Raw genomic sequence first — 23,879 nt, 5'->3', positions numbered from 1 at the left:
ATGTGTCTAACCTAGATTTACTCCCAGTTCTGCTACAATCAGTAAATACATGTTTCAGGTAAAATAACAAACTTAGCTATTTAGCATTTGGTGCCCACAAAAAGTCTTCGTCAGCATGTTTATATTGCCCAGCTATATGCACTCCAGATAGCTTCAACTCACATAGCTTCCATAGAGTCAGCCATTTCCAGCTTCGATCCTACATTAAACAATTCGTTCATCCTCCATTCTTTTCTTCACATTTGAAGTTCTGCTTGAGCACATATTACTCTTATCGACATAGCTGGTAAAGCCCTGATCCCTGGGCATCGGATATCACGGGCCCACGGCGAGGGGGGTAGGCTAGTAGCCAGTGCCGCAGCGGAAGTGCGGCGGGGCCGACGGGGCCGATGGGTGGGTATACTTACCTTCATTACTTCCGTCGTAGAAGGAAGCTAACAAATAATATCTCGCAATTCGTACTAGGCGGCTTGAATCCCCTACAAGCATAAAAAGCGAGATTGATTTCTACCGGTTGGGCTTCTCCGTCTCGCAACGGTTACTTTGGAACGCCACCGTACGAGGAAATGCCAGGCCAGTCAACTGTAACCCTTACCTGGGGAATCTCCAGTATACTCTCGCCAGGGATGATAGCTGTTGTAGCCCTGGTCGTCTTTTCTGCGGTTGCTGCCAAACTGGCTCTTCGGACATATCGCATACACATGCATCCTTTGAAATCTTTCAAGGGCCGTCCGGAGGCATGTGTATCGGAGAACTGGCTTTACAAGGTTACGAAGGACGGTACTGCCGAACAGACGTTCGAATCTCTTCACCAAAAGTTCAGTATGGATTAGCCACTTTGCTGCTAAGCAGACATGGATTGTATCAGCCATTGACGGTGGTGCTAATCATTCTTTTTACAACACAGACACAAAGGCGCTCCGAATTGGACCGAATGAGCTTCATATCACTGATATTGAGCTTTACAAAGTGATCTATAATCAGTCTAAGCCATTTCTCAAGCATGCTCCGTTTTATAATGGATTCAATACACCCCATACTGTTTTCGCTGAACTCGACCCTCGTTTGCATAAGGAGCGCCGTCGCATGCTGAACCCTTTGTTCTCAAAAGTTGGAGTTTACAGGTTAGAACCGCTCATTCAAGAGAAGATATACCTTCTGTCGTCCAAAATCAGTCGACTGTGTGGTTCCAAGGAGATTGATGTTCACAACGCAGTTCGGTGAGTTGTGTTCTATTCGACGCTACTTGGTTTTCTCTTCTCACTGTTTGGGCTAGTCTCCTGACGACAGATATCATCACGGAGTTCGCCTTCGCCAAATCGGCTAACCTCATCGAGGAGAAGAGTAATGACCTGGATTCATGGTTCCTTGACGCTTTCGATGTTGCCTCCCAAAGTGTGGTGGATTTACAGTATAATGCGCTGCTCCGCCAACTCGTGAAAGTACTTCCGATTAGTGCTGTCGAGTTTTTGAGTCCCAAACTTGGCTCTATCCTTAACCTTCAGAAGGTATATCGTGAATCTCCATCGCTGTTAAACCAGTAAGGCTGACAGTGGTATCAAGTACGCAGAAAGTTGCATGCGACACTGGCAGAAGTCCTCAGGGGGCTCCAAGTATCCTGTTATTTTCGATAGCCTGCAGTCAATCTCAGACGATGCTAAGGTTTCTGAGGCCATGGACATTCTCATCGCCGGTGCCGATACCACGGCTTCAACGCTTACAACTGGATTCTATCACATCCTTTCCAATCCAAAGATCAAAGAGCGTCTGGTGCAGGCAATCGACGAGGCGATGCCAGAAGCGGGGAAGTTTATCCCTCTCCAATCCCTGGAGAAGGTGGAATACTTGGTAAGTGAATATATAAATCCTCTACGACCCCTTTCAAATAACTGACGTTGTACCAGACGGCATGTGTCAAGGAATCAATCAGGGTTGGCATGGCGGTACCTGGTCGTCTACCCCGTGTTGTTCCCGCTGGGGACCCATTCATTGTTGAGGGGAAAGTTGTGCCACCGGGTGTAAGTTTCATCAGAAGGATACAAAGTGGTCGCTTAGCTGGAGAAGAAATGCTAACCGTGTAAATAATTTGCTCGTGGTCTCTAGACTATCGTTAGCATGTCAGCGTACACCATGCACAATTCCGTGGATGCCTGGGGGCCCGACGCCCGCCAGTTCAACCCTGACCGTTGGATCGGGCCCGCATCCAAAGGGTTGGAGCAATGGTTAAGCACATTTTCAAAGGGTGCACGTATGTGTCTAGGACAAAAGTGAGTTCTGATACCCTTTACCAACCTTCAAATCTTCAGAATGTGTACCCATGTCATTACTTGCCTGCTCACACATATATTTTTGTAGTGTTGCACCAGCAGAGATAACACTCACATTTGCCTACATTTTCCGCAATTATGAGCTGAGCCTTCGTAAGGGTCATGGCGCGCCCAAGGCTCTTGATCGCTTTACCCTACAGTACGAAAAGCCTGGCTTGCCTGTGGTGTTCAGACCTCGCCAATAATGGACGACAGCCCGACAAAAGTAGCCTGGAGGGCGGTCCGGGTACCCCTTGAATTGCTCGGTGGTGTTGTTTACCTTTATGCGCTTCGACAGCCCGGGAGGAATCTTTCAAGGAATAGATCAAGAGGCCTGAAGTGTTGTCAATCCATGTAGTCTGCAACCCCCACCCTCCCGCTGCGAAAAAAAGGAATCTACCTGATGTTCGGCTATGTGTCAGTTGAAGCTGAGAAAAGGAAAGAAAAGGAGCTGCTTACTGTGTTATCCAAGCTAAAGAGACGTGGACAAGGAGAAAGAGAGAGAGAGAGAGAGAGAGAGAGCCATTTACAGTGTGACAGCTTTTGTTGACCCTGACTACCTGATTGGCCAACGATCAAGTGTCTATGCAACAGCTTAATTTATCCATAATTAGGTCCAGAATCCAGATGTCAGTAAGGTAATTGCTCGGGAGGAAAATGCATGTAACAGGGAGGTGAAACCATGTTTCCCTGCTTTTCGGCTTTTTTACTTCCGCTGACTCAGCAATGACAATGCTCCAAGTTTCGAGTTTCGACTTCAATGTCTTTCCCATCTGGTGCCTCGATTGAATAGGTATGTACTGCCCTTTATCTTCATAATGGCGAATTTTTCGCCTTCAAACCCGAATGAGCACCCCTCTTCACCGGGAAGGTACAATTGTAGCATCTGCTCTACGTCCTTCCGGCGCCGCGAGCATCATGAGCGACATCTCAACAGCCACTCTGAAAGAAAGGATTTTAAATGTGAAATGTGTGGTAAGCGATTTGCGAGGAGGTAAGTTCCCGTGGTATCTGGCCACTGTGCAGGCAGTCTTGTAATTCACATTAGAGATACATTGCAACGTCATTCAACAATTCATGGGCAGTTATCAACCAAAGCTCGGAGGACCCTCCCAAGGGCAACCCGCGCCTGTATCAATTGTGTCAAATCAAAACAGCGCTGTTCTGGATCTCAGCCCTGTGATCGCTGCAATTATAAAGATTGGCCTTGTCAGTTCACCAAAGGCTCCACGGAAGTGGCGCTGCAAGGATGCAAGATTCTTCCGGACACAAGCGGACAACGGACGAATTATCAAACAAATGATAATTCAAAGCCTATCGACATTTCCGAGCCATCTCATGCAGCAGAGGGATCTCCTATAAATGCAATCTCTGCGGATCCCCTGGGCCAAGGCAATGTCGACTTTACTGGTGGGCCATACGCGGACCTTGCTTCCCCAACCCAGGCAGGACAAACCGCACCGTACTGCGAAGCCACTTCTATCTTTGACTCATTCCTTCTCTGGCCCCTGGATGATGCATTCGAGCTTTCTGATATTGCTCTGACTGACCCCTCCAGTCTTCAAACGCCTTCTAGTATTGCAGGGACAATGAATCAACCAACAAAAAGGATGTCTGGAGCCGAGAATGAAATGGAGCTCACAAGATTCCAACAAGGGTTGCCAATGCACGCTGTGGAGGCTCCTCGGCCCTCCTCCAGTACCCAGTCGAACATCTATGTACCAGAAACCGCTCTCACAGAGGATGACTGCGACATTTTAATATCTGAAGATCACAGACATGTTCCCAAGCCTTCCGTTTTGGTGTATGAAAGGATCTGTGCTCTCTATGCAGAGGTGAGCCAGTCTTCACCAGAAGCATCACTTCCAAGGCTCTATTCTTTGGACATTCTTCATGTATGTACACAGCTGTACTTCGAGCACTTTCACCCAGGGTTTCCAATTCTCCACAAAGGTACTTTTGAAGCTCGACCCTCCTCGTGGCTCCTTTATCTCGCTGTTTCTGCCCTTGGGAGTCAGTACTCCCGACTTTCAATCCGGAACACAATATTCTCCGACCTGGTTAAAGCTATTCGATTGTCTTTACTTCGAACAGTATCTGTAATATACATTTCCCTATATATTTTTGTGGTCACCGTTGTCTAATATTTAGCACTAGCTCAACTCGGCTTTGTCGTTCCAAAACAACCTTGAACTTGCGCAGGCAACACTCTTATTCAATATCGCTCTTCTCTTCGGCGGAGCGCGTGAAGGTATAATGCACTTGCAATACCAACGAAATGTGCTGGTCACGACGTGCCGCCCTCTCCTGGTCCCCGGCGTTCTCTTCGCAAGGAATCGCATGTTATCAGCTACTAGTCTCTCGCCTGGGGATTGGAGTCTGTGGATAGCGGCGGAGTCTTGGAAGAGAGTCGTATACTTTACTTGGCGTAAGTAGAGTCTTGTGCATTGACCTTGTTCTCTGTATCTGCTGCATCACAACTGACACTTAACCTCTCCAGTGATCGAATGCTTTCAATTGGTCTTGTTCGATCTTCCCCCGCTTATCACGGTTGGGGAGATGCATCTCAGCATGCCTTGTGATGATAAACTCTGGCAGTCCTCAAACTTCCATGACTGGGAGCTGGCCAGAGACTTACAGAGAGGTGATTTGTGCCATCTATCCAAGCTGACAGTTGCCCGTTGACTAATACGATCCTATGAGACCCAGATGAACGCCTCAGCATCACTTGCTTGCTTAAGATGGAAGTGGTTGATACAGAGTATATCCGCTCATTGAGTGACTCAGCACTTCTGATATCGGTATTTGCGGTGTATGTTGCGGAGAAGCACGCTTCTCAACAGCAATCATTACACCTATTTTCTGATATGCATAGTACTCGAGACTATTGGACAACATTCTCTACGGGGGGCTTGCGCGCTCCAGGGCATGGAAAGGATGCCATTGACGCCATCATTGCACGTTTGCAGCAAGCTGCTACCCGACGTGTTAAAGACGGAACTATTCTTTCCACGGTGACGAAAGTCTCTCTTGTTCTGAGACTACTCCGCTTTATCCAGTATCGTCAATTGTACATCTCCTCGGGGTGGATGGCTCAGAATCAGGAAGTTCAGGCCGCGGAACAGCATATTAAACAGTTACTTCACGCAGAACCTAAACAGGCCCGCCAAAGTCTTGTACATGCTGCCCAGTTATTCCGAATAATCCGATGCCAACATCAATTCGACCCCTACGACTCTTTTATCCTGCTCATGGCTGTTCTATACATCTGGAACTACGACCGATTTGTTATCTCAGACAAGTCGCGATATCCTTCTGATAGAGGCCCGGAGGAGATTTTCCGAATCGACCAAAATATGAATGAGGATGTACAAGAAAAGTGGGTAGCGGGCGCATTTGAAATGCGCGAGCAACTTCATATCACTGGACTTGGAGTGCTCAACGGCCAGGACAGCGTTCCCCGCATCCTCAGGGAAACCGTTAGGATCCTGAATCATGACAAGGCTTGGTCCCGCCAGGCAAATAATATAAAACGTGCATTGCAGCAGATATTATTAGGGCGTACTCCGACATTTTCTGCAGAGCCTGAATAATGAATGAAACCACACAAGGGTATGCTCTCTGGCCATATGATCTGATGTGGCCGCTATAAATATCCGCCAAAGTTCGCCAGCCTCTTGCTGGAGCTTGTTCCCATTCCTTTCCCAGGATGATAAGGCATGCCGTAGGTGATTTAGCTGCTGGCTAAAGAGCTGATGAAGTTTGGCATATAGTATAGTAGCAGGATTATTCTGCTCACCATTGTCCTTGTCTTGATGCTTCGAAGTCATCTAGCCAGAACCAATTTTCCACAGCTAGGGTCAGCTGATATCCATAGAAGATAATTACAGCGACTATCCACCAGCAGAGATAATATGGATTTTGCAAAGCCTATAAGCATGTCCCTAGTACACAACCTAGATTAATATCTTGAGGCTGCTCATAGTTTAATGTCTTGAGTACTTAGTGATACTTCTGTTGCTGTACAGTCAGGGCTCTAGCTATTTGTTCATAATAGAGCTATTCTTATTTAATTATATGCTATGTCCAGTCGTTGATTTGTGCCTTTGACTTCTTAAGTTTTCTATGGAGCCTATACAGTGATAAGTAAATCACATGCTCTTCTAAATATTAGGCTAATCTGGACATTACTTATTGCATACATCTACTGCAAGATTCTCTTGCGAGACGTGACGCTGGGGCACATATTCCGGCAATTCCTTGGCATATGATGGATCTCGTGGCATATTGTCCGATTAACCTGGAGTATGGAGGAAGGAATGGAGATAGAGTAAGATGGACACATGATGGGTTTTATCTCCTCTATAAGGCCGTTGACTTGCCTATTTGCCAAAATGTGACTCTTTAGCTTGAGTGCAGAATATTCAGGTACCTGAATATTCACCTGAAGGTGCCGGAACTTGGGCAGCAAAGCGGCGAGGGAGCAGACGCTGGGATGGGTGAGCACCAACATAGACATGCTGCTGTATGTATTTTCCCGTTTAGTTCCAGCTTCAATCAAAGCTGACTGCCCCTGTATGGTGGCCAACTTGTATTTTAATGTGATACCTCCCTTGTGGAAGTTGTGGTCGTGGATGCGGTTGATGGCCTAGCACTTGTCCAAGTGTAGTTTAAGAAACTGGGATCGGCCATCCGTTCGCATCCAGATTGAGTGTCCGCGGTCCAGGTCCCTGAGGTCAAGGTAGTGGTGCAGCCTGCATCTACCGTCTAGTCTAGATTTAACGATGCGCCAATAACGAAAGTCAGCTGATGCGACTAACCCCTAGGAGTTGGAAATGATCTCCCGCTGGGAAGGGGAGGGGAGACATCAGTGCTGCTATCAAGAAGGTCGGTTCGAGTCTGGAGGCGATTCGTGTGTATCGTTTTGTACAGAATCAAATGACCCAAGCCGCTTCTCAACAGGCAGAAGAGCAGTGACTCACAGCACCACTACTTTTATGTGTGGCATCTAGACACTGACTGGCATGATGTGTTTGAGGAAAAGAACAGGGAGACCCCTCTTGGTCCCAAGTTCGGCGGCTACCACCGTTCTCCGGACGTAATCTGCTTGTGGATGAGAACCGATAGAAAGACCATCAGTCAGCTAACCTCCTATGGCCGCACCGCGCACAATTTCACCTTCTCATCCCAGCCTACAGCCCACTTGCCATAGACCATCCTATTGTCTTTTATGACGGTCTCCTCCCACTCAAAATCACCGGGCAAAGGCATCGACAGGTTGATTTTGTCTGACCCCAGCTTTGTCATAAATCACAGGGACTGGACCTTAGGTTCGCTGGGCTTTTGCGAACGGAAGAAAATCCAGTCGCAACAGCTGGCTTGTTAGGCTTTGCGGCCTGCTGGACCGTCGGTATGGCATGTGGTGTTGCAGGTATACTGTCCCCTCCATGCACTCCTCGAGTAGGGCGCATACTTGTTCATCATGTGCGGCAGGGGGCGTCGCATCGTCATGAACTGTTGCTGGGGCAAGCATGTACGGTGGTCTTAATCATGAAGAGACACGTGTCCTGGGAGGTCCGCTATTTTTCGCCGAGTAGAGTTGGGAAGATGATGAACCCATGTTGGTGCAATTTTCTATTATTCATTCTTACTGCAGGTGCGGTTGATAATGACATTTTGCTGACATCTTGTCCTAACTCTACAGTTTAGCTTATGGGAAACCTAAACAAATAACCAATCTGAACAAAGCACTAGAGAGTTCCATGAGTATACTCCAGATGTTAAAAATTTTCTACTTCCTATCTTCCCCCCTTGTTCGCATTTTCATGGAAAATCCAAGCTCCCATAGTGGCCCATAGAGTTACGAGACATGACAATATATGGTAGTAAGGTATAGTAACCAGTGTTCATTATTACTTCGTCTATTTACTGAAGAAAATCGGACCTTTGAATTCAGTCTATTATACCTAAATAGTTGTGACTTTCGGGGGGGGGGGAGGGGGGGGAATCACAATATGAGTCTACCTCAGCTGCGAGAAGAACAGCGTAACATGACCATCTATATCTAGGGAATGAATCATACTTTAGAATCACTGTTCACAGAAATGAAACTATGTAGCTTGAGTGAGTCTAAGTCCAACTATGGGCTCATATTTGAACTAATGAATCTTCTGAAGTAGGGGTAAAGGGCGAGGGAGAGGTGGTGTATACTCAAGTGATGAATAATCTCTTTCTGGTGCAAGGTCCAGTCGGTTTTTTCATTTCATTTCTTCAAGCGAGCGAGATCAGCCTACATACATGTGTGTTGAAATTGGCATATCCATGTACACAAGCTGACGGTAAAGAGTGATCACCATGTATAAACGCATCCAATCCTTAACTCGACACCTTCCTCTCACTTCTCCTTGCGAGCCAACAAATCATCTCGAGCATATCGGAGCACACCATTTGTTCTGAGGTCCAAAAATGAATGGTCGTTATGTCACGAAATAACCCAGGAGTGAATCTCGGAGTCTAGTTAGACGCCACGGCGGTAGGAAGAGCAACAATGGTCTTGATATAGTCCACCTCGGTCTCCTCCAGAGCAAGACCGGGATAGTCGCAGTCGGATGACCCGCCGCAGCATCTGCGAAAGTTGGAGAGGTGCTCAGAGATGGATCCCGCCTGGCAATCGTTGCCAAAACGGAAAATGCCGCGGAGCTGGTCACAGCAGGAATGGGTACGGCCGTCGTCACGGTTGCCGTTCACGTAGCATTTGCAGGCCAGAGAGGGAGCGGTCAGGAGGGCAGCAATGGCCACAGTGACAATGGAGGAGAACTGCATTCTGACGGTGGAATGAAGACTTGCTGAGGGAATTCTGGAAGTGTGATTGTGGTTCTTTGGCTTGAGTTGATGGGAAGAAGAATTGATAACAGTAGCAGACCGGAAGGGGGCTTTTATACTTCACGATGAGTGGGATGTTGGGCTGGCTCCAGTCCGCCTGTCAGTCATGAACTTGCTTGAACTCGGTGAACTTCATCGTCAGATGCAATAATGCGACACCTTAGTCGGTCTCTCCGACGGTGAAATCGTGAAGGATTCGCTACAGTCAGCTCTGCATGGTGAATTGATTCGAATCCAGCCCTTGTATAATGTTGGATACACAAGTCATCATTGGTCCTCTCTCCTGCAGGCTTGAATGAGGGGGTTTTGTCCCTAGTGTGTGTATATACATGCAGTCAGTCTGGCGGTATAGTCCTTCTCGTGGCCAGTATGGCGGCTCTTAAGATCTCCCAGAGCCGATTCGCTCTGGCGTTGATAGGCGAAGACTCGTCCAAAGTCATCCGACAGACAGCTTGTGATTGTCCACTGGAGTTGCGACGAAAGTCACGAAAAGCGTCTTCAACTTCATTCATACCTCTGTAGAGGACGTACATTGTTCTCCGGAAGATCCCATCCAGCCTGACTGAAGACTCAGAACCAACAAGAAAATAATGCATTATTTATCCCATTGGTCAGATAGCCAGCGCATATGGGCAGTTCAGAATTGCATTCACAGGGTTTCTGTCCAGGTCATTAATGGAGTGTTCATGAAGTCTTCATGCATATTGCTCTTTGACCCCGGAGTGCCGGACTTTCTTCCCTTGCTATCCTGGAGCACTCAATGTACCTTGTAAGACACATGTACCTATATCAGGCAGTTTCAATAATACAGGCACCACATCTAGACCTCTGTAGATGGTGGTCTGACAGCATTCACTTAGTAACACGCTCTTGAGGTACCGTATCGACAGAGATCGGACAGAGAATATGACTCCGCCGTAATGTCCACAATTTGCAGCTGTTGCCTGTCTGGTTGACGTTTTGCTATGCTCTCCTTCGCATGTAGCCTTGTAACTTTAGGCCTTTAGGTCTCGTATATATGACAGATGTTGCGAAGCAGTTAGCTCCGGAGAAGTCCAGTCCAGCATGGTGTTATGCATTGAAATGGCACACTCAGAGTCGTCTCATGGAACGCATATACTTGGCCGGCCAGATCATTGTCTAAACCGAGGCTGAGTGGATTAATGTCCTGATCTGATATACAGCAGGGATCTCTATTAATATATGGCTAGGCACGGCTTGGTACTCCAGAATCACAGTGGAGGTCTGATTCTAGTCCCTGAGTGCCAAGAGGTAGTATTTACTAGTGTTTCCACGACAGCGATTGTCCACCAATCCCTTTGACAAAGGATGCGTTATTGTCTCACCTTTCTCGCTGGGGTTGGAGTGCCTTAAATTGCTAGTTGGGTGCCTTGACAGGGCCTCGGAGGTGAGAAGTTTTTGCAGGCCAGAGAGGGAGCAGTGAGGAGGGCAGCAATGGCCACAGTAACAATGGAGGAGAACTGCATTTTGATGGTGGAATGAAGACTTGCTAGGGAATTCTGGAAATGTGATTGTGGTACTTTGGTTTTGAGTTGACGGGAAGAAGAATTGAAAGCAGTAGCAGACCTAGGGACAGTCTCACTCAGCCTACATCTCCGTCTCATATCGGGCAGTGCCGTCGAAAATACGCAAGGATTGATCGTCAGAAGTATTAGTCCACTGCAGGTGGATAGAAGCAATGCCTGTAAGTAGCGGTACCTTATGGAAGCCTAATGTGGAAAATGAACCATTGGTGGAAGCTATCCGGGGACTTCCAGCTCCAATTTCAACGGCCAACCGGAACGATGAATTGATGATTGACATGGACGCTAGCAGGACGGACCGTCGGTGGCTTGAAAGAAACTGACCATGGCGGCTATAACCGCTTTGAGTTATGAAACAATTTGGGGCCCAAACAGCTGTTGCTGGACCCTGCTGCGTGGAAATAATGGACAGAGAGTTTTCCTTGTCAGCATGCTGGATTATCTCAACATCAGTGTCCTCTTGAGTTGTCACGGCTGCTGTTTATAATGACCATGATGATATGATTATGAGCTACGCATACAGCTCTCTGACATTGTGACAATGTGGAAATCACCATTTCAGCACATTGATCCAATCACCCAGTTAGCAGGTGCCGCGATATCAAGCAGCCTCTTGAGGCATCATCTGTTCACAAGAGAAAGTGAACTCTTGTCTGAGGCTCTTTCGTGGATGATATTGCCCGCCATCCACCATTACTGGGGAAATTCACGGGCTCGCAGCTGCTCAAGGGCAACATTGCCAGGGCCAGTAGAGCATACACCTGTATCTGGTGTATCCTTGTGGGCAGTTGCTCTGGCCGTGTCTTCAGCGTCTCTCTATCAAGCCGAATTTGGAATAATTACTTTTTTTGTGAGTCACTTACTCCTTCCTGAAAGGACAAAGTCTCCGAAGCTAACTTTGTCTTGATATTACAGCCAGCACTGAGTCCTCTGTTGGCTGCAGTGCAAACGTACATCGAACAAAGTGGGACTCAGGCGGGGGTAAGATCTGCGTCAGGCCAAGACAGAGTCTGGATCCCAGCTTTTATTGCTGTGCTCTGTATAATCACGCTGACCAACTGGGATCTCCAAGCCAGTGCGCTGTCGGGGATTCCAGTGGTGGGACTGCTGGCTGTTTACCTCGCTTTGATGCGGCAGTCCAAGTCTGGCAAGCGCGCTTCACTCCGTAGATCTATTGCTAGTGGGCATATCATATGCCCGCTTGCATTCCGTGTGGTGGTCACTCAATTGGCTATACTAGGCGTGGAAATTGCGCTATTCGGGCCCCCGAGGACCACTATTGTGGACACCATCTTGCCAGGAATCGCTAAATCATTGATGTGGTATTTCCTCCTTCAGACAGTATGTTCACTTGCGGCTATGTTATTATCAATGCTCACTAGTGTCAGGCTGAGCATTGTTCCTGGTCAGTCACTGCGGTCATAGGGACATTTAGCATTGTGGCCACCAGGAATCCATTCATCTTGACCTCGAATATTCAGGCGTTGTCCCATCTTATCGCATCAATATTTGCCCTAGGACAGATTATCTCCTTTCTACCGGATAAGGCTAAATCCAAATCTGCCCTCTGGGTATGCATTGTCGTCTATTTAGTCCCATACCTATTCAACAATTACTCCATCCACGTTGCAAAGTCTTCAGTGATACAATCCTCCGCACATCCGATCGAGCTACTCATTCAAGATGCGAAGGCCAATTTTCAAGTCTTGCTCGAAAGACAGTCAAACAGTTATGCCGCTGCCTGTGAGGAATATCGCCGCCGCTACGGCATGGAACCACCGCCAGGCTTTGAAAGTTGGTATAATTTCGCCAAAGCACATCATTCACCGCTCATTGATGACTTTGATATCATTTATGATAGAATCTCCCCATTTTGGAGTATCAGCGGGACCGAGGTTACTGAAAACATCAACCGTTTACAAGATACGCTGAACAGTGATGTTTGGGTTTGCACGTTCTCGTCTGCAGAAGCCAGAACGAATTGTAACCACCCTCATCGCAGTGTCGATAGAAATATCCAAGGGTTTCTTAACACGGTACTGGCAGATACGCATGGTCTTTTACCGAATATCAAATTTCTTGTCAATCACCTTGATGAACCCAGGGTTCTGATACCACCATCCTCTGGGAGGTCTGGACCACTCAACATGACAAACTATTCTAAGAGACCTGTCTGGGATGCATTGATCAAACCGTGTCCGTCGGAGGAAAGAAAAAAATCCGACAGACCGAAGGTGCAAACGTTTGGTCTCCCGTTTGTGACTGACCGTCACTCCACAATAGACCTATGCCGCCATCCCGAGTACCGTGAAGCACACGGACTGTTGATGAGCCCTACATCATTCCCCTTGATTGAAGGTCTGGCTCCTATACTGTCCACCGGCTCGCTTTCGACAATGGGAGATATTCTGTACCCTAGCCCTGCCTATCTTGAGCCGGAATTTGAATATGTAGAAGCCAAGGACATGAGCTGGGACTCCAAACACAACAATCTCTACTGGACCGGCTCAACCACCGGTGGCTTTGCGGCGAATGATGACTGGCAAAGCTTCCACCGACAGCGTTATGTCAAGCTGGCACAGAATTTGGGAAACGGTCCCCATTCCTACCTTCGGGAAGGCGCAGGCCTGGTCAACCTAGTGAAATCGTCCTTCCTTAACAGCAGACTATTCGACGTTGCCTTTACCCGAATCCTCCAATGCGAGAGACGCTATTGCCGTGACCAACGAGCCCTCTTCCGAATCAAATCCTGGGCCGACAAGGACGAAGCCTTGCATTCGCGTCTGGTGTTTGACATCGACGGCAATGGCATCAGTGGCCGGTACTACAAGCTGCTTGCGTCGAGGTCCGCGCCGCTCAAACAGACGCTTCTACGAGAATGGCACGATGACCGTCTAATGCCGTGGGTTCATTACATTCCCGTTAGTCAAAGCATGGAGGAGCTGCCTGAAATGGTCATGTATTTCACCTCTGAGGCCGGGAAGAAACGAGCCCGGGAGATTGCGGAGCAGGGGCGGGAATGGTTCTCAAATGCCTTTCGTAAAGAGGATCTGACTATCTATATGTATCGGCTTTTCCTTGAGCTGGCGAGACTCCAAGATCCAACGAGGCCTGCAAACGAGAGCTCAACCAGGACTTAGTGTTGAGTACAGTTGACTCCTTTCCTTAAATATGCAGCTTGGCTTATTCTCAATTGGATATATTGTACTTGGATCGAACAATGAGTCCGAAACCGTAAATTTTCATGGATAAATCCGCAAGCCTTGGGCACACCACATATGCTAGTTTCCCATTCTGATCTAGGAATCAGAAGCGTGTGGCATTGAGTGGTAGTGCGTGTCCCAAAAGACCCTGGCAACGCTCCACCTATACAACAGGGAATCTGAGAGGCAACTAGCGTACCCCGTCGGAGCATCGTGTCTGTCTAATGACCAATGATTGTCGGGGTTTTCTGAGCTTTAGGCTACTAAGTCACATTACCTCCCTACTATGTAGATTGCCTGATGCATCGACCCACCTAATACCTGAAACAGGGACCAAATAACCCTCGTCATTCTCATGCGAAATAAGCATAGCCTCAATTTAGGCAGGGATCTTGTTTAGCTAGTAAGCACTCATTACAGTTGGTTTTCACTGTTCTTCTACAGGAGATGTTTCACCTTGTTATTATCTTGCTTAGACCTGAGCTGGTGGCAGGCTTAACCGGACGGAGCGTCTGCCCAACACTTTCGGCTTCGAGTGCTAATACATTTTGCGTTCACAAATGTGCGACACTACACTGTAAGCCTCAATGCTTGAGCAACGCTTACTGCTTCCATATCCTCAAAGCCAAGCGTCTCCTGCGGACTGCTTCGCAACGGACTATTCCGCTGATTTACCGTTTGACGTCGCTTGATCGACGGGTTCTCAATCCGCTGCGTACTTTGGACGACCTTGGAGCCGCTTTATATATACCTCACCAAGTCACTACAGTTGAATAGTCTCGCGTCGCATGCATTGCGTCAAGGCCAGCACGAGCGGATCTTTATAGCAAACACACAGATAACCATCTCTCCCGGATGAAGGTAGTTTTCCTGAATCTACCGGCCCGAGTGGGCTACAGTTAGCCCTGCGTACGCGGCTGTCCATCCCGCCAGTGCGTGGGTTTCTCTGCGGTGTCTTGTTCTAGCTCTCTGGGAGAATAGGTTGAGGCCCTGGTTTGCTGCGTCACCGTAGACGATTGGTAAGTCTGTTGTTCGACGGAGGGTGGAAGACTGAAGGAGAGATATAATGGCCGACATGAGTCCGAGGAGTTCTGTCTGGTCGCGGAATGCAGGTTCTGGTCGCGAATGGCTGGGCTCATGTGTGGTTCTAACCTTATGCCATTGAGTGACACGGACAATTCATATTTTGACCATACAAATCTTCATAAAGAACAGCACATCGACATACACAATCCTCGTCAGTCAGCAGCGAGATCAAAAGTAAGAATAACCGGCCTCAAACATCTCCTTCGCATGTTTGGTCCGCTCGTCGAGATCCTCCTTAGGCAGTCCAAGCACTGCATTATCCAGCTCCCGGCTGCTCTCATAATCCCCACCCCCATTGGGATAGAAGACCCGCGCATACATGGCCTGCGCAAAGCCGCGACGATCACCCTTTTGCATCCTCTCAATACCCCGCTGATACCGCTCAGCGCTGGGTTCATACTCAATGGTCCAATCCTCCTCTTTGTCACCGGTAACCCTCTTCCAGCTCTCAAACATATCCCTCTGGCTAACCAGGAAGCTCGAGATAAACAGCTGCCTGTTCGCCCAGCCGCTCACCGTCGGGCTCTCATCATTCTCATCCTCCGGCAACTCCTTGAACTTCAAGAACGCCGCAACAGCCCGCCCACACTGCTCCCACGTACTCACATTAATCTTGACCGTTCCCTCATCATAAAACGTGACCTTCTTCTCCTTGAAGTCAAACCCAAACCACTCGGGCCCAGTCGACAGACTAAACTCATACCAGAAGCCACAGACCAGCACTACCCACGCCGAAACACCAGTTGCTTCAATCTCGTTACAAGCCTGTCGCACCGGCTCCCCGGCCAACATCTCCTTCCGCAGTTTCTCATTGGTGATATCGCAGCCGTAGCAGTTTGGCATCACGTACGGCACACCGGCCTTCGCAGCCGCCTGGATGAGCTTGCTCTGCGTGTCCTTTGGCGCCAAGACATTCATCGTAATAATGAGGAACTGCTGGTTTTGCAGCGCGGAGACAAGAGTGGACTCATCGCTGTAGTCGACTGTGACGGTGCGGACGCCCGCGGGGAGGCTGTTCTTGCTGTCTGCGCGTGTGAGCGCGGTTACGATGTGTTGGCCTGTCTTCAGGAGTTCCTGGGTGATGTATTTGCCCACGGTGCCGCCGGCCTGACGTTATGTTAGTGAGGACTTGGAGGAGGATGAAGCAGACTTACGCCCACGATAGCGACGCGCTCGATGCGGTTGGTGAAACCGGCGGGCTGATCTTTGGCGTACTTTTGGGTCATGTTGTCAAGTTACTCTATCAGATGCGATAATTGTGAATATCTTGTTCTGGGGTGGTCTTCTGGGGTCATCTTGAAAGCCGGTCATACAGTTTATATGTCTTCCAGCGGAGCTCCAAAGGCCGTTCGGGAACCGGTCAAGTCACGGAGATAATAGAGATGGGTCAATGTAAAGCCGACGGAAGGATCCAAACCCCCGATAGCTTGAAGGTGCCTGATTTGGACAGAACAATGGCTGTTGGTGTTCTGGTGCTTGTTCTCTGGCAAAGACCCCGGAAATAACGGAGTTAGGGCTGGCTATGCAATGAACGGCATCGACGATTTGTCGACCAGGTCGGAGGATAAGACCCCGACGTACCGATCGTCATTTTGCTTATGAAGTAAGAGATAGTCACCTATCTCACTTCTAAGGCTATATTGGATTCAATGCTAGTTTGCTGGAATACAATATCTGCCATGGCAAAGTGATGCCTGAGGCACAAATCGACTTTTACGGGCACGTTTACTGCCTCAGGCACGAACGCTGTCCGAGCGGCCATGAGGATACCGGAAAAGGTAATTCAAAGCTAAGACATCCATCATTCTTTGGGCCATGACAGATAAATAGCATGACTCGCGGTAATCGCACTTCAATAATGGAGATCCACCAAAATCACCGGCGGTCAAGGTGGATTGGCCGTCAAATAATACGACCTCCCCGAGACATGGCGCTGGTGCCTGGGCCTTAGTTTGGGGGCTATTTCAATCTTGGACTTAAATTCAGAGCAGATACCCTGTCCACGTATCCGTAACTGGCAAACAGTCGATAACAAGCATGCAATCAATCAAAGTCTTCATCCGCTGGCGTCCTCTCTCGCCATCCGAGGCCAACACTCCGGAAATCACCCGGACACAGCACGCGCATCCCACCAACAACACCTCCGCGCTCTCGCTCACCCCACCGCCATCGCACAAACTATCCCGCCCCTGGAAAAGCGAGCCGGCGTTTACCCGCATCTTCACCGCAAATGACAACAACAAAGCCGTCTTCGAGGCTGTCGTTGCACCCACCCTCCCCCGCGTCCTGAACGGGCAGTCCTGCAACTTCTTCGCCTACGGCCACTCCGGCAGCGGCAAGTCGCACACCATCATCGGGTATGATTTCGAGCATGCAGACGAGTTCGGGCTGTGCCTGTCTGCCGCGAGAGCGCTGTATGAGCATCTCGACCAGCTGAATGCAACCGCTGATCAAAACGGGAAATTCCTTCTCGGACTGCGCATGTACGAGCTGCGGAAAAACACCGCCTTCGACCTCCTAAACGACAGATGCAAATGCCACATCCGCGAAGGGCAAGACGGCAAAACGCACATCCGCGGCGAGACGGAAACGCTCGCTGACGGCAAAGTGCGCGTGCGTCCGATCGTCACGAAGGCGTGTGCGACGTTTGACGAGTTCCACGCGCAGCTGCTGGCGGGGATTGGGCGCCGCGCGACGGGGACGTCGACGGTGCATGACCAAAGTTCCCGGACGCATGCTGTCTTCGAGGTGGAGATTGTCACGCGGGAGCTCCTGGATGCGAGGGACGCGGTTGTGGAGAGGCAGTCGGAGCTTGTTCCTGTTGGGAAGCGCGCGACGGATATTTATCTGGAGGAGAATTCCAAGGGGTTTATCCAGATGCCGGATGGCAAGTTTGCGCCGAATCCGGAGTACCAGATTAACCAGGCGGCGATTGATGAAGCCGAGGCGAAGAAGGCGGAGTTCGAGTCGTATGTCCAGAAAGCGGAGGAATATGTGGAAGAAGTCAAACGGGCTTGTCCCCATGCTTGTCTGGGTGGAAAGCTGGTCTTTGTGGACTTGGCTGGTTCAGAGTACTACCACGACAAGGGCAGTGTATCGACATCTCGAGCGAAGCAGACGCCCCAGGAGCAGCAGGAGGGGAGGCAGATCAATACGGATCTCCTGTCCTTGAAGGAGGTCATTCGCGCGATGGCCCAGAAGCAGACTCGCATTCCATTCCGGTCGTCGCCGCTGACGATGGTCCTGCGTGAGCATTTCCTGGCGGGTGAAGGAGATGACGGGTTTTCGGCGATGATTCTTACGGCATCTCCTTCGTCGGAGCAGTACACTGCGACGATTGACACGCTGAAGTATGGAAATCTGATCGGTGTGGCCGGAGACAAGGTCAAGGGACGTAAATAGGGCATTAGACGTGGCCAAATCTACCACAGTTTATCTGAACATCTTCAATGCATGTCAAGTATCAGCCACCGGCGACTAGAGATCAGTCGTAGAGTCATAATTTTTGTATTAAATACATCAAGGGCTCTTTGCCTGGCAGCCCTGTAGTAGATATCAACACTGTGGGCTGGGGACATATATTCCCCCCTACAAACACCTATTATAAAGCAGATAACAGATGTCACGCGACAGGAACGAATCTCAACCAACCAAACTCTATCAACTAAGCCAACGCATTCTTACTTTTCCTCCGAATCACATACCCCCATTTATAAAATGCAAAAGGCACCGGCACCATCACCGCAGACGCAGCCCCCAGTAAAGTCAACGACCATTTCACCCCCAGGTTTTCATACAGCGGCATTGAAGCCAACATCATCCCGCCGGCGGACAGACACCGCACGAAATTCACACTCGAAAGCGCAGAGGCAGACCAGATACCGTAGCAGTCTGTCAGATACTGATAGCATGAGACAAATACGGTGGTGAAGCCGAAGCCGAACGGGAGAGATCCGGCGATGGGGACCCAGGGGGAGATCTGCGGCTTCGTGGTGTACGCCATCCAGAAGAGGGAGAGGGGGATAGTGGGGGCGCCCAGCATGGCGTAGTAGAGATGGATCTCTGGTGGGGGCTTTGCGGATTCTGGATTGGCGCCGTCTTCCTCCTTGGATGATTCGTTGCGTTGTTGGGCCTTGTGGCGGGCTCTTGTGTAGATTTTGTAGATGACTGGAATGAAAGGTATGACGCAGCAGTTGCCCACGAACATGGCGATGAAGCAGAGTCCCACCTGTCCCTTTGTAAATGAGTACGTGTCTGCAAAAATGTACTCGAAGCCGTTCAGCCAGGTAAAGAGGATGACATAGATGATGGACAGGTAGAGCGCGCAGACGACGACGATGGGCTCGTAGACGGTGAGGTAGAAGGGTCGCCAGATACCGAGGAGGATCTGCATGGCTAGCGAGGTTTTGCTTTCTTCCTCACTCGACTCTTTGTGCTTGTCGGTTCCGGTGATACGCCGTATCTCCCTTCCTTTGACCTGTTGGAGAACCGGTTGGAATGTTTCGGGCAAGAATAAGACGACAGTTGCGAGGAAGAACCCTGCGACGAGGGCAGTCACCCAGTCAACCCATCTCCAGGATATGTCGCTTTGGGCAATGTATCCTCCCACCAGTGGCCCCGTAGCGGAGCCCACAAACGCGATAACAGAGAATATGGGAAATACATAGACTTGCTGGGTCGTGGTCCATAGGTCGGACAGTGAACCCCCAGCACATACCAATGGACTAGAGCCAGAGAACCCGACAAAGAAGCGAAATATGCTTTGTACAGCAAGGCCGTGGGAGCAGCCTGTTATAACCACACAGACGATGAAAATAACCAGAGATGTCACGTAGACGGCATTGCGGCCAACCGTCTCGGAGACGGGACCGGTCACAAGGGCACCAAAGGCAAAACCAAAAAGGAACATAGCTAGACAAGCATTAGTTCTGTAGGCTAATACGCAGCAGGAACCTACCAGTTGCCAATGTCTCAGCCTCTTCGCTGATTCCGAACTCGGTTGAGATTTTTGAGCCTGCCTGGGAATCAATAGCTCCTGCAAAGGAAACCCACGCCGCAATGGACGAAACGATCACGGTGGCTATCCATTTGATTGGTGGACTCCAGCGATGAGCGTCGATTTGGCCGATGTCATTAGAAGAGTAGACCTTTGAGACGACATTCTCATTGGACTCGGGATCTGACGAGCGCCGTCCTTCTTCAGCACTCCCACTGGCGTCTGAAGGTTTTGTCTAGGGGGTCAGCTTTTCTCTTACTGACATTCGCCGAATTAAACGGCACCTACCGATTCACCTTTCAGCGAACTCCTGACATCGTTTTTGATCCGGCGATACTGGAGATATATTTGCATTAGACGTGTTGAGCTTGAGGACAGAGCGCAAGCATACAAAAGGGTCAATCACGGAATCAGGGGTGTTAAATTGTCAACCATGGAAACAATTATATGATAGACTCGCCCCAGGTACGTCTCTGATGTGTTTATGTGTCATGATGCTAATACAGGTGTGACTTGATCATTAACCTGTCCTGGCAAGGAATGTGGTGAAGCTATGCTGTAATATGTGGGGGTTGATCAACATCGGCACTTCACCGGAACTATACGACTAGCCTTACCAGGTCCCCACAGCCCATGCCTGGACCATGAAGAAGGTTATCGGTTCCAAGTCATGAGTAGGTTAGATCTGTAGATCTTCACTCGTTTCTATAAAGTACATCATTATGACAAATCTACCAGTAAGACAGCTGGAGTATTCGGTTGGTGTCTGAGGTTGCTTTGGCTAAAGAGGGATGACCCCCATTTCAGCCACCTGCTCTCTCTTGATCCTCAATAGAGCTATCTATTGGAAATATTCTGCACTGTTCTTTTCCTATGCTAGAAACAGTTGTCTAGGCACCTGATGTATTTGTATGCTTACTTCAATCTCCTCTTCTGCTTCATGTTCATGTCAATAGTCACCATCAAGTGAATCAAGTCAGATAGTTTCAAGTCCATTTCATCAATGGGTCTACCTTCCACGTCTCGTTTCTACATAACCGCATTAAATCACTCCACTATTCTTTCTAACTGGCTTCCTGACCAGTGCATCCCCTAATTGAATGTTGTCGCCTGTGTCTGGGAAACCCTTCCAACACCGATTTTTAAGCCTAAACAGATCCGAGGGAAGGTTGAAAGTATAAGCTATGGCGGTCTAGAAGATACTATCCCATATATACTGGTTAGCAGGCAGTAATGGCAATATACTAGCCGTTTAATCCACCAATTACATGCATAAGTATTCAGATACATAAGTGGCTGATGCAGACAATAGTGAACCTTATCTGATATAACACTTGTTTCCGCCGCCCCAATAGTAAGGTATATAACTATATATCTGTATAGTTATGTAGTTGTTATGAGTGTGAAGCCAGTGAAGACACACACATATATATATGGACGCCAGGCATGGTTTGACTATAAGGTCAAATCATAGTACATCTTTTGCCTCAGTTGGTCCAGAAAGTTAGGGGATTAAGCGCTTGTTCATAAGTGATTCCTAATTATACTGGCCTTACCAGCGTATACAGACTGGATCATATATTCATACCCGTGGAACTTTATAAAAACCCAGATTTTATGAACGTAATTCAGAAAACTGTGTCAGGAGTTGAGGAACCCGACTTTACTAGAAATTATGTGCTCTTAGCTACGCGTACTCTGCAGAAACATAGCACAAATCAAAAGCCACAAGGACAAGTGTTGTTTAGTTAGCTTCCGATGTTTGTGCTCATCTAATCTTTCCATGCTAATTTGCAACCTCAACAATCAACTTTGTACAACTAACCCCCTGGAGCAGTTGGTCCAACCCAGCATTGATAGCCCCCAGACCCTTTCCCACGACGCTCGGCTCCGGACTCGGCCTGATGGTTCCCTTGGCCAGGTTCTCCCTCAGCCACGTCCCGATCCAGTATCTGAACTGCTCCAGCCTCTCCGCTTCCACTGTCGACGGCACCACAAATATCGTCTCTACGCCATCCACGACCTCCACATTCGGAGGAACCGGGGGTGCTGATCCTATCTTCGCCATCTTCGTGGTCTTCCCTTCTTGATCGTCTCCGAGGAATGCTTTCAGCACAGCCTGGCATGACGCCAGTTGCCCGGTAGCAAGAAAACAGTACCGGATCACTAGCCCGTCCTCCTTGGCCGCGGAAACAATCGCATCCACAACGTGCGAGTCTTTGTAGTCGAACACGCGATCCGCGCCCAGTGAACGGACATAATGCTTATTCGCCGATCCGGCCGTGGCGTACACAGCCGCGAAAGAAGAGTCGGGATCGTCCCGCAGCAGTCGAGCCGTTTGTACGCCCATGGTGCCGACGCTAGAGGAGGCACCCCAGATTAGGAGAGCTTCTCTTTTTTCCATGATATTAATACTCTTTAGCTTCCCTGCGTTGGTATTGATATCTGTACCAGTGGAGTCCGCAGAGACTGAAGCAGAAGCAGTGGCTTCTCCGGCTCCCGCCCGGGCCACCCCAATAGCATCCCACGCGTTAAGGGCTACCTCAACAGCGACGGGCAAGGTTGCCGCCTCGTTCCATGATATGCTCTCGTCCGAAAGCGGCACAGCATGCTGCCAGGGGGCGAGGCACCGCTCCTGAAATGCGCCGTAGTCTGGATCGCAGGACTTCCAGACCGAGGCGGCGTAGGCGGCGACCCTGGTGATACCAGGTCGGAAGGACGTGGGGACGTTGTCGCCAACCTCAAGGACTAAGCCGGACATGTCGAAGCCAATGACCGTGGGGTAAGCGGGTATGAAGAGGCCTTGGTCGCGCATGTAGGTGTCTGCCGGGTTGAGAGCTACGGATTTGACGGCGATGAGGAGCTCGTTTGGTCCTGGCTTTGGGGTGGGGCGGGTTTGGAGCTCAAAGGGTTGGCCTTTGGCTGGGGAGACAGCGGCGAGGTGGGTGGTCATTTGGACTTGTGTAAGTATGGGAACAGAGGCTGGTATCAAGTCAAAGTTTATGTTTCTGATGCTATAAACATTAGCCTCTGATGCTAGGATATTGAGGAATGACCCTCTTCTTATACCATTCAGCTATCATCAACTACTTACTCTTTGATATAGTGATATAGTCAGGACAGAATTCCAGCCAATCAGAGGGCTCTGCATCCGAGGAACAGCTAGCGTGGACGGCGTGTTTCCGAAATGAGGTTAGACCGTTACCAAATGGGTCATAATGGGTGTCTGTGACGATGTGAAACTAAAGTGGTGCCTTGGACTCCTTAGATGACCATGGCCAGTTCTCGTCCCTCACAGGAAAGCTGCGCAAAGTATGGCCTCAACTCGTCCAAGAGAAGTCCGGGAGCGTAAGTCTCTGCGGAGGTCGAGATTCGGCTGCCGAAATTGCAAGCTCAGAAAACTCAAGGTGCGTGGCTCTCGGCTTTCCTAGACTTTCCTAGATGGTGCTTGGCTGAACGGATCCAGTGCGACGAAAGCAAACCGCATTGCAAGAGATGTACTTCATTTGGGGTATTATGCAACTACATGTTCAATGTTCCCGACCTGCAGCCCATCGCCGCTGACACAGGGAAGTCATTGGTGGTTGAGGTTCTAGGAAGAGCAGACCTTCAACCTCCTGTAGCCAGTCCTGTGTGGATTTCTGACGAATCCACATTCTATCAACTGAACGCAAAGTGTCAAGATTTTATCACCCGATATCTTGGACGAAGTCTCATTACCCCAGATGACCCTAATATGATACTCGTTAATCGCAAGCTCCTGAGACTAGCCTTCGCTGTAAGTATTATACATTGGTTATGTTCATCGGACAGACTAACCTATGGCTTACAGTACCCTTTCTTAATGCACGCCGCTCTGGCT

General features: G+C 49.2%; 6 protein-coding genes across 6 annotated transcripts; 3 read left to right on the top strand and 3 right to left on the bottom strand.

Annotated features, from left to right (window-relative positions):
• Window positions 1-626: 626 nt before the first annotated feature.
• Window positions 627-5,899, top strand: ALT_8942 (cytochrome P450; the record flags this gene model as incomplete). The annotated part of the gene is made up of 11 exons (XM_089600497.1): window positions 627-822; window positions 869-1,220; window positions 1,277-1,508; window positions 1,564-1,848; window positions 1,905-2,018; window positions 2,104-2,248; window positions 3,507-4,141; window positions 4,464-4,734; window positions 4,807-4,950; window positions 5,016-5,118; window positions 5,182-5,899. 11 exons carry the CDS (start codon window positions 627-629, stop codon window positions 5,897-5,899), a joined length of 3,195 nt encoding a protein of 1,064 aa, XP_089455390.1.
• A 2,920-nt stretch (window positions 5,900-8,819) lies between these two features.
• ALT_8941 (uncharacterized protein) lies at window positions 8,820-9,128 on the bottom strand (the record flags this gene model as incomplete). Its single annotated transcript, XM_033563901.1, has 1 exon — window positions 8,820-9,128. One exon carries the CDS (start codon window positions 9,126-9,128, stop codon window positions 8,820-8,822), a length of 309 nt encoding a protein of 102 aa, XP_033419792.1.
• Window positions 9,129-12,879: 3,751 nt separating this feature from the next.
• On the top strand, window positions 12,880-13,872 carry ALT_8940 (glycosyltransferase family 90 protein; the record flags this gene model as incomplete). Its single annotated transcript, XM_033563902.1, has 1 exon — window positions 12,880-13,872. The coding sequence occupies one exon, from the start codon at window positions 12,880-12,882 to the stop codon at window positions 13,870-13,872; it is 993 nt and encodes a 330-aa protein (XP_033419793.1).
• Window positions 13,873-15,189: 1,317 nt separating this feature from the next.
• Window positions 15,190-16,247, bottom strand: ALT_8939 (aromatic alcohol reductase; the record flags this gene model as incomplete). Its single annotated transcript, XM_033563903.1, has 2 exons — window positions 15,190-16,128; window positions 16,176-16,247. 2 exons carry the CDS (start codon window positions 16,245-16,247, stop codon window positions 15,190-15,192), a joined length of 1,011 nt encoding a protein of 336 aa, XP_033419794.1.
• An 811-nt stretch (window positions 16,248-17,058) lies between these two features.
• On the top strand, window positions 17,059-18,423 carry ALT_8938 (kinesin family protein; the record flags this gene model as incomplete). The annotated part of the gene is made up of 1 exon (XM_033563904.2): window positions 17,059-18,423. One exon carries the CDS (start codon window positions 17,059-17,061, stop codon window positions 18,421-18,423), a length of 1,365 nt encoding a protein of 454 aa, XP_033419795.1.
• A 262-nt stretch (window positions 18,424-18,685) lies between these two features.
• On the bottom strand, window positions 18,686-22,970 carry ALT_8937 (putative transporter mfs2; the record flags this gene model as incomplete). The annotated part of the gene is made up of 3 exons (XM_089600496.1): window positions 18,686-19,932; window positions 19,979-20,252; window positions 21,843-22,970. 3 exons carry the CDS (start codon window positions 22,968-22,970, stop codon window positions 18,686-18,688), a joined length of 2,649 nt encoding a protein of 882 aa, XP_089455389.1.
• Between the last annotated feature and the right edge of the window lie 909 nt (window positions 22,971-23,879).

The sequence above is a fragment of the Aspergillus lentulus genome (genome assembly GCF_001445615.1).
Source record: "Aspergillus lentulus DNA, contig: Alt16, strain: IFM 54703, whole genome shotgun sequence".
Taxonomy (NCBI): domain Eukaryota; kingdom Fungi; phylum Ascomycota; class Eurotiomycetes; order Eurotiales; family Aspergillaceae; genus Aspergillus; species Aspergillus lentulus.
This window is presented reverse-complemented; position numbering and strand designations above follow the sequence as displayed.